The sequence below is a fragment of the Girardinichthys multiradiatus genome, chromosome 14 (assembly GCF_021462225.1).
Source record: "Girardinichthys multiradiatus isolate DD_20200921_A chromosome 14, DD_fGirMul_XY1, whole genome shotgun sequence".
NCBI lineage: Eukaryota > Metazoa > Chordata > Actinopteri > Cyprinodontiformes > Goodeidae > Girardinichthys > Girardinichthys multiradiatus.
The window spans coordinates 16,840,750-16,862,328 of NC_061807.1; the positions used below are offsets into that span (position 1 = coordinate 16,840,750).

Consider the following 21,579-nt stretch of genomic DNA (forward strand, 5'->3'; position numbering starts at 1 on the left):
GAAGTTGTTAAGAATAGCGAGGAGGACTTTTAGTGAGCCCAAGAGTGTCTTAAGCAAAGATGGTGGAAAAGACAGAAAGAAAGCAGAGATATTCTCCTACAATGAACAACAGTGAAATAAGAAAACGGCTCGACCGCACAGGGATTCACCCCCTCAACAGTCGAATAAATGAGCACATAAACGTCTATAACAATCATACAATTATTAATATAGAGATAAGATCAACCTCATGATCCCCCTAGCGCAAAATTAAATAGTTTCAGCAGCAGGACAGATTAAAGGTCAACCTCTAGTAACGTAATATTAAAAAGGATAAACAAATAATAGAGACAATAATAAATAACCATGAACAAAAAGTGAACAAATTTGCAAACAATGATGTCAGCAGCCTAAGCCTAAATGTTCATCTCCAACGCTCCCCGTCTGGGGAGAAGTTCTCTGGTGTGCTGCTATCTCCTCTCTAGCTTCAGAATGCAGCCGGTACCAACAGGTACCAACAGGTACCAGAGCTGCTCACATTCCAGGCTGGTGCTGAAAGCTGAAGGACGACACATTGATCTGCTGGGTAATGCCTGTTTGTTCACACCATGATCCCAGGACCAAATCTACTTTCTTCTCCTCCACCAGCAGGCTCTGCTCTTCTGTTCAGTTCGGTTTTCTCCACCTTTTCTTCTCCATTTTGTGTTGCTTAGCGAACTAAATAAGTAGTAACAGTGGTTGTTGTGGCCACTAGGCTTACTTAGACCAGACCTTCGAAGGATCTCTCTTCAGGAGAGGTTCATGTACAGTTGCCTTTAGGTTTCTGGAGTTAATGTGTTTTAAACACAATGATCTCGGAGGCCCTGATCTTTACCAGCTCTGAAAGGCAACTGATTATGAAATAAGTATAAAAGAAACACAATAACATTGATTTATTTATTAAATAAAATGATATCAAAATGAAAATTATAGTGTTGAAATCTAAAAACAGCCAACATTCAGTGGTTTGTAGAATCAAATTAAAGTAATTGTTTTTGGTGGGATTTTATCATTCTCACATCATTGTGGAGAATTTTAGGCCCTTTCTTTATAACAGTGCTTCAGTTCATTAAGGGTTGCAGACATTTTGGTTTTGCACAGCATTTTAATTATGTTGAAGTCTGGACTTTGACTGGGTCTTTTTCAGTAGTTCTGATTTAGATTTGCTGTTGTGTTTGAGGTCGTTGTCCTTTGTGATGACAAGTTTGGACCAAGCTTTGATTCTTGGAAAAATGGCCTCACATGTAACTCTCGAATAGTATGACACATCATCACCCCTCCACCACCGTGCCTGATGGTTGTTATGAGATATTTGTGCTCTAAACTAAGTCCTGTTGCTTTATGTATTTCTAGAGGGAGAAGACTTTCTCTTTGCAACCATTTCAAACACGCCATACTTCCTACATTTTCTAATCACTCTGCCCTGAACTTTAACACTTTTCTTGCTAACTGTTGTCTGTAGACTCTAAGATAGAGCTCTTGGTTTTTCAAATGTATTTACTGTGACATTGTTTGACAATGGCCTCATAGCTCTTTCCATATAGATGCTTTGTTAGCATTCATCTTAATGCTTTATGCTCCATACCAGCAATCTGCCAGAGCTGCTGCTTTCATAAACATGCTCACACTTCCTAAAAATCACATACTAGTTTTTTTTCTTACAGGTTTTCCAATTTAGGTTTGACTTGGTTTCATAACTAATGATAGTTATGAATCTGTTGCATATTTTATTTCAGGTATTTCAGACTAGATTTAAATCATTTTAAAACCTGGTCCACACCGGATCATTTCTTATCATATAATAATAAATAAAACCCGAATATTTGAAAAAAGGGTGTACTATCAGGCATAAATGTAGTCTGTCAATGTTAATTTTGACTGCACAGTTCAATTTACTTTTAGTCACCGTTAAGTCATTTACATTTAAGTCACTAAATTTAGTGTCAGTCTAAGTTTGAGTCGACTGAATTTTCCTACATTTCAATCAATTACATTTATTGTAGATTTAGTTGACAACACATGAGATGATGGAGGAATACATGTTTTAGGGACTCTTCCATCTTCAAGGATCAATTCCTTATATCTCGGAGATATAATTCTTCTAGGACAAAACATATTTAGCAATACAGAGAGTTTATCTTTTGTTATTTAATATAATTTTGATTTTCTTCCTTGTTAAATAAAAAAAAATAAGCATCCTTAATAGGATAAGCATTTTATATAAAATTCACATCTTTATTAAATTAAACACTGACCTGCCTCCACCATTTTCATCTAATTTTTTATTTTTATTTGTATTTGCTTCATCGTAGATATCATCATTCATTACAATTTTTATATTTAGTTTTCTTTTTGTTTGGAAAGAAAGGTTAAAAACTAAAAGAATAAAACTGCACTCCACTATAATAAAAGTATGCTGTCACTCCCTACTTTATCCCATTATAAACTTGTCATGATGAATAATAAAAGCAATGTAGAAGAAGTTATACACCACACTGTTCAAAGTAGACCATGTTGCCCCGCAGGTTCAGAGGTCAATGCTAATATAAGAATCCGAAACTCTAACATTAACAGCTTATTCTTGAGACTTTTAAACACAAGGACTGGAATTCATTTTAACATTTAAGTTGTAAAGTAGCCTAAATGTTGCTCAGAAAATGTTTTGTCTCAAATTTAAATGGTAATCATGTTAAACTTCCTTTAGCTCCAACAGAAAATCTTAGCTGCATTAAAACATTTGTACATTACAAGAAGGCGTCGCCAAAAATAGCTCAAGTACTTTGACAACACTAGATTTACTTTTTCATTAGTTTATTCTGCCAGAATTTCCGCTAAATGTAACTGCTAATAAACCGCTGCAACATTGAAAAGCTGTTGATCATCATCAACAGCTCACTATTTGTTTCTTTTCCTAAGATCGTTTTAACTGTGGTTTGATGATCCAATGCTGCTTGAAGTGTACAACAACTACCAGAGGTACACCAGGTAAACAGGAGCATAATGACACAAATGGCCTACTCCATGTGGTTTTTTTTTCCCACTGCATTTATTTTTTTTTTCTTTCTCTTGCTACAGATATAATGATTATATTTAATAAGATATCTGTCGTTTGTCTCCAGACCCAGCAGCTGTTGCTTTACAACTTCCTACAAAGTCACCAGATGTCAACATGTCTGTACCTAGTCAAAGCTTTCAAGGGGGTGTGGAAATGAAATAATTTGCCGTTCAAACACTGCCTATGTGTTCTGCCTTTCTTAACAATTGTGTACATCTGTTTTTTCAAAGGGCACGTAATGACCTAATGTCATCATGTACTTAAATGTATCCAAAGTACCTTGGAAAGCCACATTTTAGAACTACCTTTGCAGCACAGAGCCTCCAGAAGTTTAGCTGCCATTCACCTGAAAATGGACTTCCCAGTTGTTCATAGAGTAGCCAAGCTGCTCATCTGTGACATCCTCATACAACTGTCAAGTATGCAGAGCTTACTGACTGAGGGAGCTGCAGTGTGTGATAATGAAGCAGAAGATTGGCAGTTGTACGTCTGCCTGCCTGCATGCTTCATTGTCTGAACACTTTCCCACTGTCTTGCATTATTAAACACACACACACACACACACACACACTATCTAGAGCATGACACTGTGAGAAATTGAGGAATGCATATGAGGGTGAATGATTCTTGAAGGAACCACATCTCATTCATCCTTGTTACTGATCTACCGCTTGTTCTCACTTGCATACTAATTTAGACACAGATCTCCTTTAAGTTAATCATTGTATTTGCAGCAGAATGTTTTGTGCTAATACGAAGAAATGGCCCTATTATTCAGGGATTTCTGTCATACACAGACATGCATAATGGCATTTACAGCTCTATAAAAAGACATCCATCATCGCCAACACCCTGTCAGGACTTAATCCTATATCCACATAGATCATTTCAGACTGCCCTAAATGTGCTCAAATGAGCCACTAAACTTCCACATGCTTGCTCATATCCACACATATGAACTACATCAATATATGTATAGTCATTTGGAAAAGTAGGAGACCCCATTAAATATTTAGTTCTTTATCAACCAACGTTCACATATTGATGTCTAATCCCATGTTTTTATTCCTATAAAGAAATGGATTTAATTGTACGAAAACAACAAAAACTAAAAACCTAAACTTTCTTTACCCAATTAAAAAAGATATACACAAAATGCATACTATACAGTAGTTGAGAAAAAATATTAGGACACCCTACCCCCTAATAGCTGGTGTAACTCTCTTTAGCTGAAATACCTTCAGTGAGATGCTTCTTGCAGCCATCTATCATCTCTGACATCAGTCACTCTGTTGGTTTGGTCCAGGGATCGGTAAAAGTGAGAAACATTCACACCTTCACTTGGCCCGGTTTGCTTTCACACAGACCAAACAAAGTCAAACAGTTGGAACAGATTGCTTTGGGGGCAGTGTTGCACTGATTGAGATAAAAAAAAAAGCACAAAGAAGAAAGTCCATCTCATCAGGGATTCTGCTGCTACTTCGGTATTCAAATGTAGTTGTGCACCTGCACCTCTTCACTACTCCATGAAACCCCACGAGATGCTTTCAAATTCGTTCAGATTCGCACTCTACTTTGTTTTTCCTCTACTGCTTCTTCTACTCAAATGTGCTGCTCTTTCGTTACATCCTCTTTTCCTGCTTTTGGTATGCTATAAACAATAGCAAGAGCCTGCTTTAGGTTGTGTAAAGATATTTTAGAGTTTTTGGAGACTTCTTTTAACCTCTTGTGGCCTGCTCTCAGGATGAACAGTTGTTTTGAATGTCCTCCTCTTGGAGTTAAAATTGGTGTTCACTCCAATTTTAACTGCAACAGCACATCAAACTAAATATCTGGGAAAACCTTGTTTAAACATCTTATATTCTCATTATGTGAGATGCATGTCTTTATTTCAGCCATTTTAATGCATCTCACAGAAAATATCAAATGGCCTTTTCTTCTTGTTTGTTTCTATCACTTGGGTTTTTCTATACTTTTGAAGCAGACATTAAATACCTACATGTTATGATATTTTTACATGATTATAGCAGGAATAATTATTTGTGTTTTACTGACAAATGTGACTAACATTGCAATCGCCTCAGTCCGTTAGAATGCTTAGATGTGGTCAGTTATATCAACCACCTCTTACAATTTTGCCTCCATGACCTCCCCTAATTTAAAAATGGACCCTTGGAAGCCAAAGAACCAAACAAATAAGTACCACTGTTTAAAAGTTGAAATCACTTTTAATTATCAAAAAATCTTGCAAGGTCTTGCTGTATTTAAATAATTGTTTGAATTTTTCACTTTCCAGGGTGGAATGCTTGAACAACACACACAATGATTTAGGAAGAAACGGGTGCAAAATGATTCAGAAAGAAATGAATGCACAAGTTTGAATCTTTTGTGAATTTTCTCTAACTCCCTATCAAGGTATTCTTTGAAGAAAACACAAATAATTAAGTTCCTATTCTAAATGTAGAGCCTGAAGCGCAGCTGAAACTTGCTGCTTCTCACAAGGGACAGCTTCTAGAGAAAAACACTATATTAGCTGTTAAACATGGTGGCGGTAGCATCATTCTCTAAGGCGATTTGCTGGTTTTGTTTTCACCTTATATCAACAGCTAGATGGTTAAAATGTGGGCACCACTGGATTTTTCAACAAGAAAATGGTCCCAAACACCACAAAACTGTTTTTTTAGTGAATGAAACTTTCTGAACAGGGCTTTTAAAAGCTCTAACCTCAGTTCCACTGAAAATGTGTTGACTTTACTTAAAGACTGAACCAGCAAATTTAAATAAACTGTACAAATTCTGCCACAAGAAGTATGCAAGACTTATACAAGAAGTTTGTCTATTGCTACATAAGTAGTAAAAGGGACATGTGTACAAAAAAAGGAACTCACTAGTCATTTTATTGTGGGTTTTGCCTTCTAACAGCTATAATTCTTAGTGGCATGACTTTATCAAAGTGTCAGAAACATTCAGAGATTTTGGTCAATATTGACATGATCATCAGGGAGTTGCTAAAGGTTTTTATCAGCTGAATGTCCAGTTCCTCCACATTTTGCAGGTACTTTGTTGGATTGAGATGTGCCGACTGAGGAGGCCACTGGAGAACAGTGAAATAACTCACGATTATGTTCAAGAAACCAGTTTGAGATGATTTGAGCTTTGCGACACTCAGGTAGGGTGTGGGACCAAAAAATATCCCCCACTCCATTAAACCACCACCACCACCACCACCCTGAATAAAGCTGGATGGATCCATGCTTTCATTGTGTTAAATTAGGCTAAATTCTGACCCTACCGTCTAAACGTTGCAGCTCAAATCTAAACTTATTAGCCCAGGCAGTGCTTTTTTTCCAATCTGTTACAATTGTCCTATCAATTGGTGCCTGATTTTATGTATATGTATATATTATAGTCTATATAGATGATGCATGTTTTATGATTATTTTAAGTGGGGAAAAAAATGGTTTAAATCATCAATAAAATCCCAAAAATAACATTACATTTAGTGCTCATAATGATTGGATTTAAAATGACTGCGACTGTACACTGAAGGTAATTTTCTTGACCGATTCCAGTGTTTTTAAAAACTTCACACATGTGAACACCAACTTGTTCTCAACTATTCGGATTATGTACCACTTGAAAAACCTAAAAAAAAGGTTTGTGTCCCTGTTTCTGTTGCCAATTCTGCAAACAAATTAGTTCAACAAACATCTACAAGATGACGTTGCTCAAAAGATGTTGAACTTTCCAAATCCATATTTAGCCGATTTTATTTCCAACTGCTGTGTTTTCTGTCTACATGTTTGTCTATAGTTATAGATAAGATTTCATGCATGTTGTATTTTGGGCTGTATGCTGTTTGTGTGTCGATGGTTTGGGAAGTGAGTAAAAGAGACCAGCTAGAGGTCTGAAATAATCTGCTTTACTTTACAGATGAATAAATTCGATGGGAGATTATGATTACACAAACAACTTCCTCAGCTTCATTAAGCGTTTGACGGTAGTTAAAAAAGAAGTCATGTTTTGCAGGATTTCTTTCGCTTAATTCTTCATTAAACTTGACAAGAAAAAGCTAATTTCTTTCTGTTCTGCTCCGATTATTTTAGCTGGCCCTGATATTTATAGCATCTGCAGGTAGCTGCAGAGTGGAAGGCAGATTAGGGGGTTCCTGGGGGGTGTTCAGGAAACTGCTCATCACCGATTTGATTGGATGAAAGATTTTAAAAAATGTCAAGAAAACAAAAGCTATTTTTTCTCCCCACAGCTTGATTCCAACTGCCTCGCAAAAAAGTCAATCGAGCTCTGCTTTTTACACCTTTTTTCAGCTTGTTTCTGGATGATAATGATTGCTAGATTCCTGCTTTTCCAATGTTGTCACCTCACATGAGAAAACTTGTTTGAAAGTCACCTCAGTACTCAAACCTTTTCAGACCTTTACAGATTTTTGACAGAACATTTTGATGCACATCAATAAATAACAAAGACAATTACTTCAGTAATGTGGGGGGGGCAGATTTTGCTTACACTGCTTTTAGTGATAATTGCTGCTTTCATTTAGTTGAATTGTCTGACAAAAAAGTCAGTTCAATGTGTGCTGCCTGAAAATAAGTCAAGTTCAAAAGGCTGTCCACAAATTTTTTAAACAGTCTTCCCTAAAGTTATCACCATTACTCCTCATCTTGATCACAAGCAGCACATTTAAAGGAAATAAAACAGTAAGTTATCCAATATTAACAGTTGATAAGATGTTTAACTTAAGATGTTCTCTAGGAAAAGAACATGTTAGAATTAGGTTCGTGTTAATGTTAGGGTTAACCTACCGGGCCCAGCATGATTATTAACTACCCTGGTAAAGAAAGAAGTGTCTTTGAAATATTTACATTTGTAAATTTATTAAGTGAGGATTCTCTCTTTTGTTACAAAATCCCAGGTGCCACATCTTTTAGTACTCTGCTTATATTGCTTTGGACAACCCGGTTTTGCTAATAGGGCAACACTTGGCCTTTCCACTCTGCACAATCTCTCAATGACATCCTTCTGCTTTTTTATTCTGCTCACCCCACAGGTTTTCTGCAAGGATTAGCTCTGAGACTGGTGGCCATGAAATAAAGCTGAATTTGTGTCTATTGAGTCATTTCTGTGTTGATTTGCTAAATGTCGTAGACTAAATCTTTTAGCTTCCAACTCGCAGATTAACAGTGGGAGAAACTAGCGACAGTTGAGTATACATGTGTCACGACTGGCTCAGTTAAACAGGAATAATGACAAGACAAGCAACATCCACTGTCTATATGTTATTTTTCTGCAGGTACTATTTTTGCTATGTAGTTTGAATTCAAGAATGGGTTCCCACAAACTCAAACTTCCTCAATGTTGGGAACATCTGTTGTGGATTTGTATCCTGCAGACCATCCGATGACCTTTTTTCACTTTTGTGGCAGAGGCCACCAGATTTTCAGTTAAAATATCCTGGTATTTTCAAGAAGCCATTCATTCCAACAAGGTTACCAGGGCCTGTGGAAGAGAAATATCCCCACAGCATCACAGATCCTCCACTGTACTTAACATTAAGCATGATGGTATTTTTCACAAATGTATCCTTTGTTTTACACCATACTAATCTGTCAATCTGAGCATCATCTGACCAAACCACACTGTTCCAGTAGCCATTAGAATGCCTCTTGCATTTATTGAGGAAAGGATATTACAGGCTTTTTCCTGGCATCACTCCCAAACAACCAGATTGACATGTAGATGCCTAATAGTTATCAGGACTTGGTGCCTCTCTACAACCCAATTCAGCCTAGTGGGCAATGATTTCAATAAATGGGTTTCATGTCATTATTACTAATTGAAAGTTCTTTGAAAATTAGTTTTATTTTTTAAAATAATGTGCCAATTACACTAATGTTTAATTTCATTCACAACAAGTGCTGAAAATAGCAAAAAAATGTATATTTACCCAAACTTTCATCATCCTCATGGTGATGTTTTTTTTTTCCAGAACTCCAGAAAACACTTTGTTTTCTGGACACTAAAATAAAACAGATGAGAGAAGAACTAAATTACTTTTTAATAAGCTCTATTTGTGCAGATAACTCTGGGACATGTTCTCCTATAATGGTTTCCTTGTAAGATTTAAACTCCTCACGAATTAACTTCCTCAGTGCATTTTGCTCCTGCATGTTTTAAGGCGTTAGGAGCTAGAGAAGGCTGAAGTCATTCTGAAAACCCTCCCCAGTCCACTTATCAGGCACAACACAGCACACCACTTTACTTCTGCTAACATTAAATATAATTGGATGGAAGGTTAGTATTTTCTCCCCAGTGGAGGATGAATCTTAACAAAGAGACTTTTTTGGCCATTACTGGGGCAAAAACTGATTCATGTGGGACAAATGGTTCAAGACACTTCATGGAGAATTACTTGGGAGACGCATTTTGAGCAACAAAAGTTAATCATAAATTAGAGAAAAGCATGCAATAATTTTTCCCACGTGTCTATTTTGCCCTTAACTCAGACAGTGCTGACTGATGATTAAAGTTATATGTTTTACCTTTCTTATCATAATGCTCACTGTGTGTGGACAGGATAACCTTGGGTCTTCTTCCAGCCTTTCCCACAGTTCCAGTTGCTTTAAGCTCCTCTGACTGTAGAAAAAGGCAAATTTAGCAGACTTTACTTGTTTACTTGTAGCCATTTCCTGAGTTCTGAGAATCAACACAAATCTTTCTTACTTGAAAGACACATTCTCCCTTCTTTCCCATTTTTAACAGTGCCTTCAGTAATGGATAATATGTATAACCTGGAAGTGCGTAAGAGTCTGAGAATTGAAATCTGGAACAAGCGCTTGTGTAGAGTGAAGTCTCTGTAGGATCTCACAACATTAAAAGATGGAAAACATCATGGAAACTTAACCGAAGTTAACCCACATTTTTATTTTGCGATGTAGAGCAGATGTTTTAGTGATAAATGCAATAACAAACAGCACTAAATGCAAAAAGTTAGAAATAGCTTGCATTAATATCAGCCACGAAAAACATTATCAGTGATAGACTATTGCAAAGGTAGTGCATAAATATGAAAAGAAAGGAATATGATACATGGTTTTCAGGGTGGTGTTTTCAGGGTGATGTGCCACACTTGTTTTCCCCCACAAATCATTTTAAAGTAGATTAGAAAACTCAATTTTTGGTCTCATCTGACCAGAACACCATCTTTCAAACAAGTATGCTGTGTCCCCTTATGCTTGTTGCAAAAATAAAACGGATCCTTTTACTCTTTTCTTTTGAGAATGGATATCTTCTTGCCACTAAAGGCCAGATTTGTCAACAGATTCCCCCACCCAATACCATATGTTGAAGTTTGTGATTTTAACGTAAGAAAATGTTAAACTGTTCAAGTAAAGTGCATGACACTTTATGTTCAGAATATGAGGAATATGAGGAACATTTGCAAGAAACAAAGTTGATTGGGACAGTAGTTTCAGTGATACCTGTGCTCATGGAGAACACAACACGTCTGCAGGAGATAAAGAAGACGACCATCAAAGCTGTTTCTATAGCATTTTTGACATCTCTTGCTAAATGGAGGTGAATGAGAGAAAGGAAACATCCTTTCACCATCATGTTAGTTCACACAGAAGGAAGGAATAACAGAGGAGGTATTTTTCCCACTCCACTTTTCTTCATGCAACTCTTTTAATTTATCAAAAATACAGCCTGCAGGCAGACGGGGGTCAGATCACACTCCCCTTTTACCTGTGCTCCTCGGTGCAATCAGTTCAACGCTCAGTTGTCTTTTCGAACTGACGAGCTGCTACTGTTGCATCATGTAATTATTTTCCTGCCTGGGGAATAAACACCAAATTCATCACACATGCTGAAAAAACAGGAAAGCACCTGTTTTCTGTTTTATCAGAAACATGTTTAACATGCTCTTTACCATTACAGGCTCTTGTGTCTGCAGCTCCTGTCCTATTAAACATGTCTTTGTCTCCGGTGTGTTTTTTCTGAAGAGGTCTCATTCACTCTCATAAATAAACACAATTTAAATCATTCTGTGGCGTTTGAGCATCAGGACCCAAACCTGCCGTTCTTCCTCGAGGGTTTTTTGTTCACTTTTTGTAACGGGGGTGCTTGGTCCTGTTCTTCAAACCCTTTAAGGCCGTGTTACATTTATTTTTCCCCACTACAACCCAGTCAGCTTCCAAAGGTTACACGGACAGGACAAACAGGGTTTAAAATAAATCCCAAAAACTATGGCAGCCGATTTCTTCTTTGATCTTGTGTCTTTTCTTGTGTAAAATCTGTGTCTGTCATGCCTTTTTTTTTTTTGTTTTCGTACACTTTTTAAGGAAAAAAAACCCACAATAAGCAAACATGAACTCTTGAACTTATTTGTCCTTTTTGCTCTTGCTTCTTTTCTTTTTTGATATTCTTTTTTTGTTTAAATCGTTTTTTGCCAGTAATCTTTTTTGAATTTTCTCTTTTCTCTTTTTCCCCCCTTTTTTTCTTAACCCTAGGTCCGCTCACAAAAAAAACTGATGAATCTTCAATGAACAAGCCTCGAGACGAAGGTATTTTTGTTGCATGTTTTTCCTTTTTTCCTTCTTGTTTTGAAAGTCTTTTTTTGGGGGATGTGTGCACACACAAACACGAACACACACACACGGGTCAAACACCTTCATCATATCAGGTTGTGTTGCTAAACAAATGTATTGCTGACCACTTCAATTAAAAAAGGTGCCTCATGAATGCTAATCATTAACCTTTTATAACCTTGGCGGCGCAATCCGGGCTAATGGAACATTTTAAAACCACTCACTATGTTTTTCAGGTGCTTATCTTGTTCTCCAATAACAAAGGCTGCTCGGACATTGTCATCAGCTCTGTGCCCTTGAAAATACATTGGCCAAATAATGGCATTATCCCAAAAAACCCTAAGTTATTGTGCACATTATTGCAGATTTTTAAGCAACAAAGCCTCTATTGAAGCTGCAGCAAACAATGAGGCATTATTACTGCACCTCAGCCTCTTTCTCAAGGCTGAAATTGCTATTGGATGAGGTATGCAGAAATATTAAGCCATGCTTAGTCCATTTCAGGGGTGATAAAATCAAATAAAAATATAAAGAAAGAGGAACATCCAAGGACACTTGTGCAACACTTTGGAAGCTACGGTCTAATCTGATGCAGGAGGGAAAGGAGAAAAACCTTCAGCCCACCCTGAATTTACCTCCCACCTGCTGCACTTAAAGGGTGGAGAAATGTTTCTCCACACTTTCATCTTCTGTCTTTGTTCTCCTGTAAAAAAAAAAGGCATGTTATTTTGATATGTATTTCTTATCTATTTTTAAGGGTTGTGCTGGTCTTTGCTGCTCATTTTCCCGCTCCAAGATGCGCTTTGATTTGAGGATTTTCTCCTTCTTCCTTCTCCCTTTTTTATTTGTTTTAATTTTTTAAGTCGGGTGTCAGAGGAAGTTTGACGCAAGAGGATTTTCTCTGTGATCAAACGAGCCGACACAGACATGACTTTTTGGGCTGCCGTAGTTAGCAAAGCAGGGAAAGCGGTTAAGCACCCGGGAAGGAAGCCCCATCTCACCCTTATTCATGATGTCAAACAAATATTTATAAACTGTTTAAAACCAGCAGTTTGAACAGATCTGAGGTAAACTAAACTTAACAGAATGTGACTGAGTTTAACTAGACTGAAATGAGAAGAACTGATATGAATTGGACCTGACTTGTTCAACTGAATTGATCTGAAGTTATTTGAATGTTCAATTGAACTGAAAAGTACTGAATTAACTTGGTTTGAATGGGATTGAACTGAACTGAATTTGATTGAATGGAGTTGAAAAGAAATTATTTAAATTTAAATATCAGTTGCATTTAGAGTTGAACTGAACTGAATTTGGTTTTGTTTAATTTAGCTCCATTCACTTCATCGGTACTCAGATTTAATTTAATTTAATGTAATTCAGTACAATTCTATTCAATTCAGTTTGTTCTGAATAAACTTTGATTCTTTTTTTTTAAATTCAGGTAATTTATGTTTCTTCCAATATTGTTTAATTCTGTTCTGTTATTTTTCAGTTAAATTTAATTATAATCCAAATATTTCTAATTGGTTTTAATTTAAATGTACTTTTGGTGAGGTTTATTTAAATTCAAACCAGATTTATTAAGTTCGATTAAAATCACTTTGATTAAATGAGATTATTTAACATCAATATCATTATTTCAATTTAGCTCAATTCACTGTGGTTCCGTTTATTTCGATTTAGTTCAGTTGGATTTATCGCAGTTCCACTGAAATCACTTTAAATCAGTTCAGTCAGGTTTTCTTCAGCCTGATTGAGTTTAGTTCAGTTCTTTTCAGTCGGATTAAGTCAGATTTTACTCGTACTCATCGTCTCGCTTATCCGGGACCGGGTCGCGGGGGCAGCAGACTCAGCAGAGACGTCCAGACGTCCCTCTCTCCAGACACCTCCTCCAGCTCCTCCAGGTGGAGCCCAAGGCGTTCCCAGGCCAGCCGAGAGACATAGTCCCTCCAGCGTGTCCTGGGCCGTCCCCTGGGCCTCCTCCCAGTGGGACGTGCCTTGAACACCTCCCGAGGAAGGCGTCCAGGTATAGATGCCCGAGCCACCTCAACTGGCTCCTCTCGATGTGGAGGAGCAGCGGCTCTACTCCAAGCCCCTCCCGGATGGCCGAGCTCCTCACCCTATCTCTAAGGGAGTGCCCGGCCACCCTACGGAGGAAGCTCATTTCAGCCGCTTGTATCCGGGATCTTGTTCTTTCGGTCATGACCCAAAGTTCATGGCCATAGGTGAGGGTAGGAACGTATACCGACGGGTAAATCGAGAGCTTTGCTTTTCGGCTCAGCTCTCTCTTCACCACAACGGAGCGGCACAGCGCCCCCATTGCTGCTGCAGCCGCACCGATCCGTCTGTCCGTCTGAGTATGAGTACGAGTAAGTCAGATTTTATTTAGTTTAATTAAATTCAGTTGATCTGAATTCAGTAGGTAAAATAATTGAAGTCCATTTGATTTTATCAGTAAGTTTATTTGAGTCACTTTGCATTCATTTCATTTGATGTATGTCTGTTCAGTTCAGTCTGATTCAGTTCAACCTTTTTCATTTTAAGTATGACCCAGTTAATAAGCAGCATATCATCGTCTAAAAAGCAAACATGTACAACTAATAGCCAAATAACATCTAAGGTCATATAATTTCACTCCAGTTTAATCTGATACAACTTAATCCCATCAAGTCAAATTCCAGTCCAAAAGTAGCTGTGTCTTTAGACAAAAACATTTTATTATTTTTCCTATAAACGGAATATGAATCCACACATAAAAATAGTTGCTGAAATCCCCATCTTTTGAGAGAACCTGCTGAGAGCTTATGTTCCTCGCTGTCAACAGCCACCATTTCTGCTTAATGTCACTGTAAAAGTGTAAAATACTGAAAAGGGATCAGCGTAGCGAAACAGCATCATTATGTATTTAAACCCAGGAGATTTTCCTCCCAAACAACAGCCTTCGATGCAGAAAGGTGCTTTATTATCATGGGAACAATGCAGGTATGACACTGTTACACAGGCTGCATTGTGTAAAAATCCAACTCAGGGAGCTGTTTTGAGTCAGTCCCTGGTGGGAAAGACTCATAAACCAACTCACTGCTGTGATCTGTACCCTTTGAGTCCAGGCTGCTTTCTTGCTTCCATCCCTTCACAAATAAACAATTTTACTATAATTTCCATCAGCACAAAACATCTCAGCCCAGATTTTTAAACAATGATGAGCTAATATCTCTAAACAGCAGTTTGCTCACCACGTTGAGGAGCATATTTTAGGACAGAATGAAAACTTGCTCAAATGGTTATTGGTGCAGTTTTAAGAAAATACAAGCTGAACCATCCTGCAGGGACCTCATCTTAACTGGATGGCTTTATTAGGAGGTAAGTTCCACTTTTAGTGTGAGAAAGCGAAGAGCATTGATGCAGAGAACTCAGGATCAGCTTTTAGACAGACTGATACAGCCCAGCATGTTGAGCTAGTGTGTGTGTGTATGCACAGACAGGAAGATGATGGGATTACAGACTAAAGCGAGATTGAACTAGATCAACAAAGAGAGAATGGTAGCGTTCTACTTTTGTGCTTTGCTTCGCATTTTGGCTCGGATCAGAGACTACCCAGAACCACCTGAGCCCCAAATCAGGACTACGTCCCTGGCAGGAACAGTTTCACCTCTCTGTGACGAGCTCAGTGAAACGAACGCATGCAGTAGGGCAAAGGCGACAGCACGAAGGAAATTTCACAGCAAGCGGAATTAAACAATACAGATGAAATTAAATGGCATCACACATCATTGCACAATAAAGTACAGGAATTAAATTTTAAGCCTCCTCTCAAATGAAATGCATGTTTTCAATTCCTATCAGCTGGCAGATAAAACTGTTTGAGCACATAAGGGAGCAATTATTTCTGCACCATTTACATTACAAACACAGGATTTAGATGTAGAAAGTGTGTGAAGATGTCATGGAAATCCATAGTAAGTCACTCAGATGAAGTTTGATTTTCATTGTATTTAGTGTTGAAAGAGGAGTTCAGACAAAGAAAGGTTCAATTTACATATTTAGTCTCAAATTAAAACATTACTGCTCTGGATAAACATTGACTTCTAAGGAGAAACAAAAATGATTATATTGCTCCATACTCTCATATATATCAGGACAGAACCAGGATCTGGGAATCATACATATATTATTCTTCAAAATGCAAATTAGAAATCTGAGGGTTTTTTCTACCTGTTCTGTTTCTGGTTCCATTCTGTTCAATGCTTAGAACAGAATGAGCTGTTAGCAATACAAGCTAATCAGAAACTGTTTTTTACCTGATTTTGAGATGTCTCCAGCTTTCCAAAGTAGCAGTTGCAATTTTGGGGTGCTCCAGTTTACCTGAGTGGATTGTCTTGTGTCCGTCCATCACAGTGTGGAGTCATTCACAAAACAGGATAGTTCCAGACTGCAATGAACAATCAGGTCTGCAGAAAGAATGACGGAAACTGACCTTCCCTTCATCCAGGTACTATATAGGTCTAGCATTTAGGGAAACGGCAGCCAACATCTCTGCAGACCCCACACATCCTGGATACAAACTGTTTAGGTTTTTCTGTTCAGGTCGGTGCTACAGTGTGCTATTTGTGAAATCTAGCAGCCAGAGAGGCAGTTTTTTTCCCACAGACCGTCTCTCTGATGATCACAATGAACACATTACAGCCTGAGCAGTCAGAAACTCTGCTGTGAAAGAAAATGGGTATATTTGCACTACCACAACCTGCGTTCCTTTTTTCTTTATAAAAAATGGCTGTATTTACACACACTATGTACATACTACTGCTTTAACCCTTATTTTAATTTCTTCTAAAGTTTATACATTTTTAGTCAATGTCGGTACGATGTTAACAATGGAAACTGAAATCAAATTCCTTGTTTGTGCACACAGGCTTGGCCAATGAATATGAATATGATTCTGATTCTGGTTTAAAATCAAATGTGTCCATCCTGACTCCTGTATTTGAGCAGGGCAAGTAGGAAAGGAGTTCCCACTGCAAAAATTAAAGCTGTGACTTCAGCAGTAAAACTATCAGCAATGATCATGTCACTGCGTTTACACTTTATAACTTAAATAGAGTAATTCCAAACCTTGTTGAAAGGTATAGCAGTAACTATAGCCCTGGCCAGGATTGCAGCAGTGTTCTCAAGACATGACTAGTTATTGCTACATAAGAAGTTCAGTTGAAATCACCTCTAGTTTCTAACAATCTGCAAGTATTTGATAACTGAAGCCTGCATGGCATGTCCTGAAGGAGGAGTAATCACACACACATGCTGCAGCAGCTGCAAACTGCTTCATTCAAACCTAAAATCTGGCGATGATACACAAACCTGAAAGGTTGCAATCGGTTTGAATTGTGACTCTACCCTTTAGAGTTGCAAAACATTGTCACATTAATGGTTTAACCCCTAATAGACCGTTGTTGTAAATTAGTGGCATACTGTATATAACTCATGTCTATTGATGAAGATTTTACACATATGCATTCAATTTCAAACACTTTGCCACCATCTACTAGTTAGAGTTATTCCAGATTATGCTCAATTTACCTAACTTGCAAACCAAATACCTAACTAAGTCAATGTTGTATATGCTATCAGAATCAGAATCAGAATCAGAAAAGCTTTATTGCCAAGTACGTTTTTGGACATACAAGGAATTTGTTTTGGCGTAGTTGGTGCAATACAGTACAAATTAAACATCTCTTCAAATGAGCAACCTATGCTTAGTTTAGAATATGGTTGACAGTAAAAGACACCCTTTTTTATGTAACTGCAATGACATTCATGCAGTAGGGGGTCAATTCCCTAAAACGTTAGGCAACATTTACATATTTACTTATATAGGCTTGTTGCAGACCAGCTTTGAGTAACAAGGTGTTGGTCAATTTAAATTATCCAACTGAGAACCAACTTGTTTTGGTCCCAAATGGCGTTGGCTCTATGGGTTGTGGGTCCCATATAAGAAACCTATTGTGAGCTCGAGTCCACTTAGTACCCATCCAACCTAAGCAAAATCCCCTATTGAGGCCATGTAAACATGCTGGCTGGGAAAAAGGTTTTAACAAAAACATTACTCCCTCAGACTCCACAGAGGCATAAAGCCTGAAGGCTGCACTTGATTTTATTTATTTAATTAATATTACCACTAAGGTTAGCTGGTATTATGAATGTATTTGAATGTAAACACTGTTAAACACTGGGATGATCAACATGAGAGGCTAGGTTTTAATGTCGTGTTTTCAAGCAAAATATTTGTGTTTGAGTAGTAGATTAATTCTGCTGCATAAATTAAATATAACAAAAAAGAAAAGGAACAATACCAGTGTTTAAACTGGGAGTTGAATAAAACAAAATGCTGGATACATTTAACTAGTAAGAAATATTTAGCACTCTTCTGCTACAAAACTCAACCTATAGTTAAGGATTCATCCAGAAATCATTTGATTTGGCCCTGTTTCCTGCGCTGGAACTAGTGGGGCTAACCAGGACAAATAGGCCAGGAAAGCTACTCTTGTTCTTGGAAAAGGTCCCTGCTGCGAAAAAGCACCTTGTTATTGAAGGCTTTTGTTGGTTCCTGTCATCAGGACTTTCAGATGGATGACCTTTGTACTTATGCAAGCAGGGGTAGAATATGCATATGCCTACACCTTGACAGCTTAATACGGGTTCTAACTTTGAATAATTCTTCACTTACAGGCACATAAGATAGTATGTAGGCAAAGCAAAGGCAATTATCAAGTAAAAAATGTCTGAAACATCAACAGTAAAAGCCCACAGGATTTACATAACCCCACAAAATGGTGCCTGGAACAACAACAGAAAGCCATTAAACAGTTTGTTTCTATACCCTCCCTGGCTCTAACAATCATCGGACATGAAACCTGATGTTTCCAGTTATTACAGATATACTGTAACAAATCACAGCAAAACAACAATAGCCCGGAAGAAGCATTCGAGGCAATCGAAGAGACTATTTACTACAGTACACTGGATTCAAAATGAACATCATCAAATCGCTTGTAAAAGTTATGCGTATGATTTACTGTCCCGGTAGCCCGCTAAATGCTTGGAGCAGAACAACTGTTCTGCTTTTTGTGTGCTGGTTAGAACCACATTTCTGTATGAATGGTTCTGCTGAAGGTTGTTTTACTGTTTGCATGAGTGAGCACAGTTTACTGAATAATGGATCTTAATTAAAGATGTCACAACAGATGAAAACGTCCTAGATGTTTTTATTGATGTTTTACTGCCTGTCATTTGGCTGCTGATTTTATTAGTTTAGATCTGTGAGTTAATTTCAAATGATTGTTGGTAGTTTGATATGAGCAGAGGCAACACATGGGGGTCTAAGTGTTTATTGGCATGAAGGCAAAAGCCTTTACAAAATGGAAAGTTATTTCAGATGGAAATCATGTTGCTCTAATGGATGGTGACAAATAGTAGTAGATTGTGTAATAAGATAATTAAACTAGAAATATTACGGGGCGGATTTAAGCATTTATTTCTTATTTTTTGGTATTTATGTATTTTAATGACTTTATCTTCATGTCTCTCTGTAACTGGATTCTCAATCCTTCACTGTAGAGTTAATGCATTTGATGTTGTTGCCGTTGTCTCAAAACAGTGTTAATAGTGGTTCCTGTGGAGCAGCAGAGATGACCCTGGCAATGATCGTAGACTTTACTGGTGCCTTTAAAACACAGAAAAAAACAACATGAGTGGAATGGAAGCTAAGGTCTGCAAACAGCTTGGCATAAATGTACCATTTATGTATTTAATAGATCATTAAATAATTAAATATAATGCATTTTTAAAAATATATTTTTTAATGAATTAATTTAAAAATTTGAAAAAGTTATTTCACTCCATATTTATTAATTTTTTTGGCTCCTTGATGACACTCCAGCAATGTGTCATCATAAAATAATTTAAACTGTCAACTGATCCAGTGAATCTTTGGCAGCTTCCTCTGTGCAGTGCGCTCTCTCATGAAGTGGTTAGAGATATTTTAGACCGAGCTAGGCATATAGAGGCTGTAGTTGCTCACCAAGAGTTTGTAGTAAAAAAGAAATTTGAACAATTTCTTGAAGTTATGGAGTTTTGACGAAAATTCAAACTGAAAGACTCACCTCCAGCCCCCAGCCGTCCTATGACTCCACCGTGCGTCTCTCCTCCATTCAATCAGTGTCAGATCCACACGTGTCTTCAATCAATGATCCTCCGAGGCTTCGCTTTTAAGGACCTCCAGTCATGGATTCCCCGCTCTTCAGCTGAGCTTCAACCCTCCTCCGCCCCACCTCCACCATCTCCCTTCCATACTCCTCCCGGCTCCCTTACCTTCTTAGGCTTTCACTCCCCAACCAGTATCGGATCCCAAAGGGGGGATGACTTACCTAATTCTAAACTTAAGACATTAATTCAAGCTCATGTCATTCTCAGCATTCATGTCTTCCTCCGGGGTCCGAGCACCAAAGATATTAACTTTTATCAATAAACTTCTCTAATCGCCATTTTGTTTCTTATTGTGAGTCTTTTCAGGTTGAAATTGGAGTTATTTCTGCAATTTCTAGCACAGTCATTAACTTCAGTGTTAGCAAACTTGGAAGAAGCTGCCTTGACTTGCTGTGTGAAGCAGCAAATCAGACATCAGAATCTGTGATGACACACATGATGACACTGCTGCACGGGAGTCATGAAATTCATAAATATGGAGTGAAATAATTGTATTTATTTATTGTAAATAAATGTAAATGTAATAATTTAAAGGTGTATTTATTATTTCATGGGGCATTTAATTGTTTAATTGTGCATTTCTCAATTTAAAGGTATATTTAATTATTTAATGATGTATTAAATAAATAATAATTATTTCATGTGACATTTACTGGTACACTTATTTATTTCATGGTACATGTATTTATTTCATGGGACATTCACAGTTATTTATTTAATAATAAATTTATTTATTGAATTTTGACCCTTTTGGCCCTCCATATGCCAGTGAAAGACACAATTTTAATGTATAGGGTTTTGAATTTGTCTGTTTCACTGTTGTTCGACTATTCCTTTCATTAACAATCTCATACTCAGGTAACGCAATACAACTTGCTTTAATTGATGAATTCTTTGATCAGTTGTTGGTGATCAGTTGTTGTTAAATTATTTTTGCTCAATAAAATTTGACCTTGTTTGTTAAGGTGTCATTTAAAATGCCTAAATCAAAGTTTCACTGCAATATATACAAAATATAGTTGATATTTTGCCAATTTCTGTGATGAATGTTCTGTTTTGGGTCACAACTTTTCAAACAAATGCTAAAATGCTATACGTAATTATTGGCCTACAGACATGACACTGATGTCATTTGAAAAGTTTTATGCTCAGGTGTTTAACCATTTAGCTGATTGGAAAATTGAACTAATATTCCTTTTGGCAATAAAACAATTTGGAGGGATCATGGTATGCTGCATCATGGAGCAATGAACTGGCCAGATGCCCTCTGGAATACAAGCTTATTTTTTGACAGGCTGCCAGTGGGTTTTGCTGTTTAGCCATATATTTCTCTCTACTCTGCAGATGTTTACTTATTTCACACAATATAGTTTGTGAGTGAGTAAACACAACACATCCCTCTCTTTATTTATGCTGGATTTCTAGTCTTTGGACTCCTCTATTCAATTCAGAACATTTACTTGCTGAAACCTGCCTGCACTGCCTTATTTTGTGAAGCAGTACCATGCAAGAATGGAAGCTTGGCGCCTTTCATCTTTTTCACATAATTGGGTGCATCTTGAGAAATGCTGTCCTGCTAAATCTCCACATTTCTTGGTGGATTTTCACTTTATGGACAGTCAACAATACACTTTCTTCCAGCTA

The 21,579-nt window shown here is 37.4% G+C and overlaps 1 protein-coding gene across 4 annotated transcripts in view; it reads left to right on the plus strand.

Annotated features, from left to right (window-relative positions):
- nlgn2a (neuroligin 2a) overlaps positions 1 to 21,579 on the plus strand; it is a 283,069-nt gene that overhangs the window by 155,652 nt on the left and 105,838 nt on the right. For 3 of the 4 annotated variants that reach the window (XM_047385104.1, XM_047385106.1, XM_047385105.1), the window contains one exon: positions 11,599 to 11,652. The exons of the other annotated variant lie outside the window; for it this stretch is intronic. In XM_047385104.1, coding sequence (XP_047241060.1) covers positions 11,599 to 11,652 — 54 coding nt within the window. The remainder of the gene's footprint in view (positions 1 to 11,598; positions 11,653 to 21,579) is intronic. 4 annotated transcript variants of the gene reach the window in all.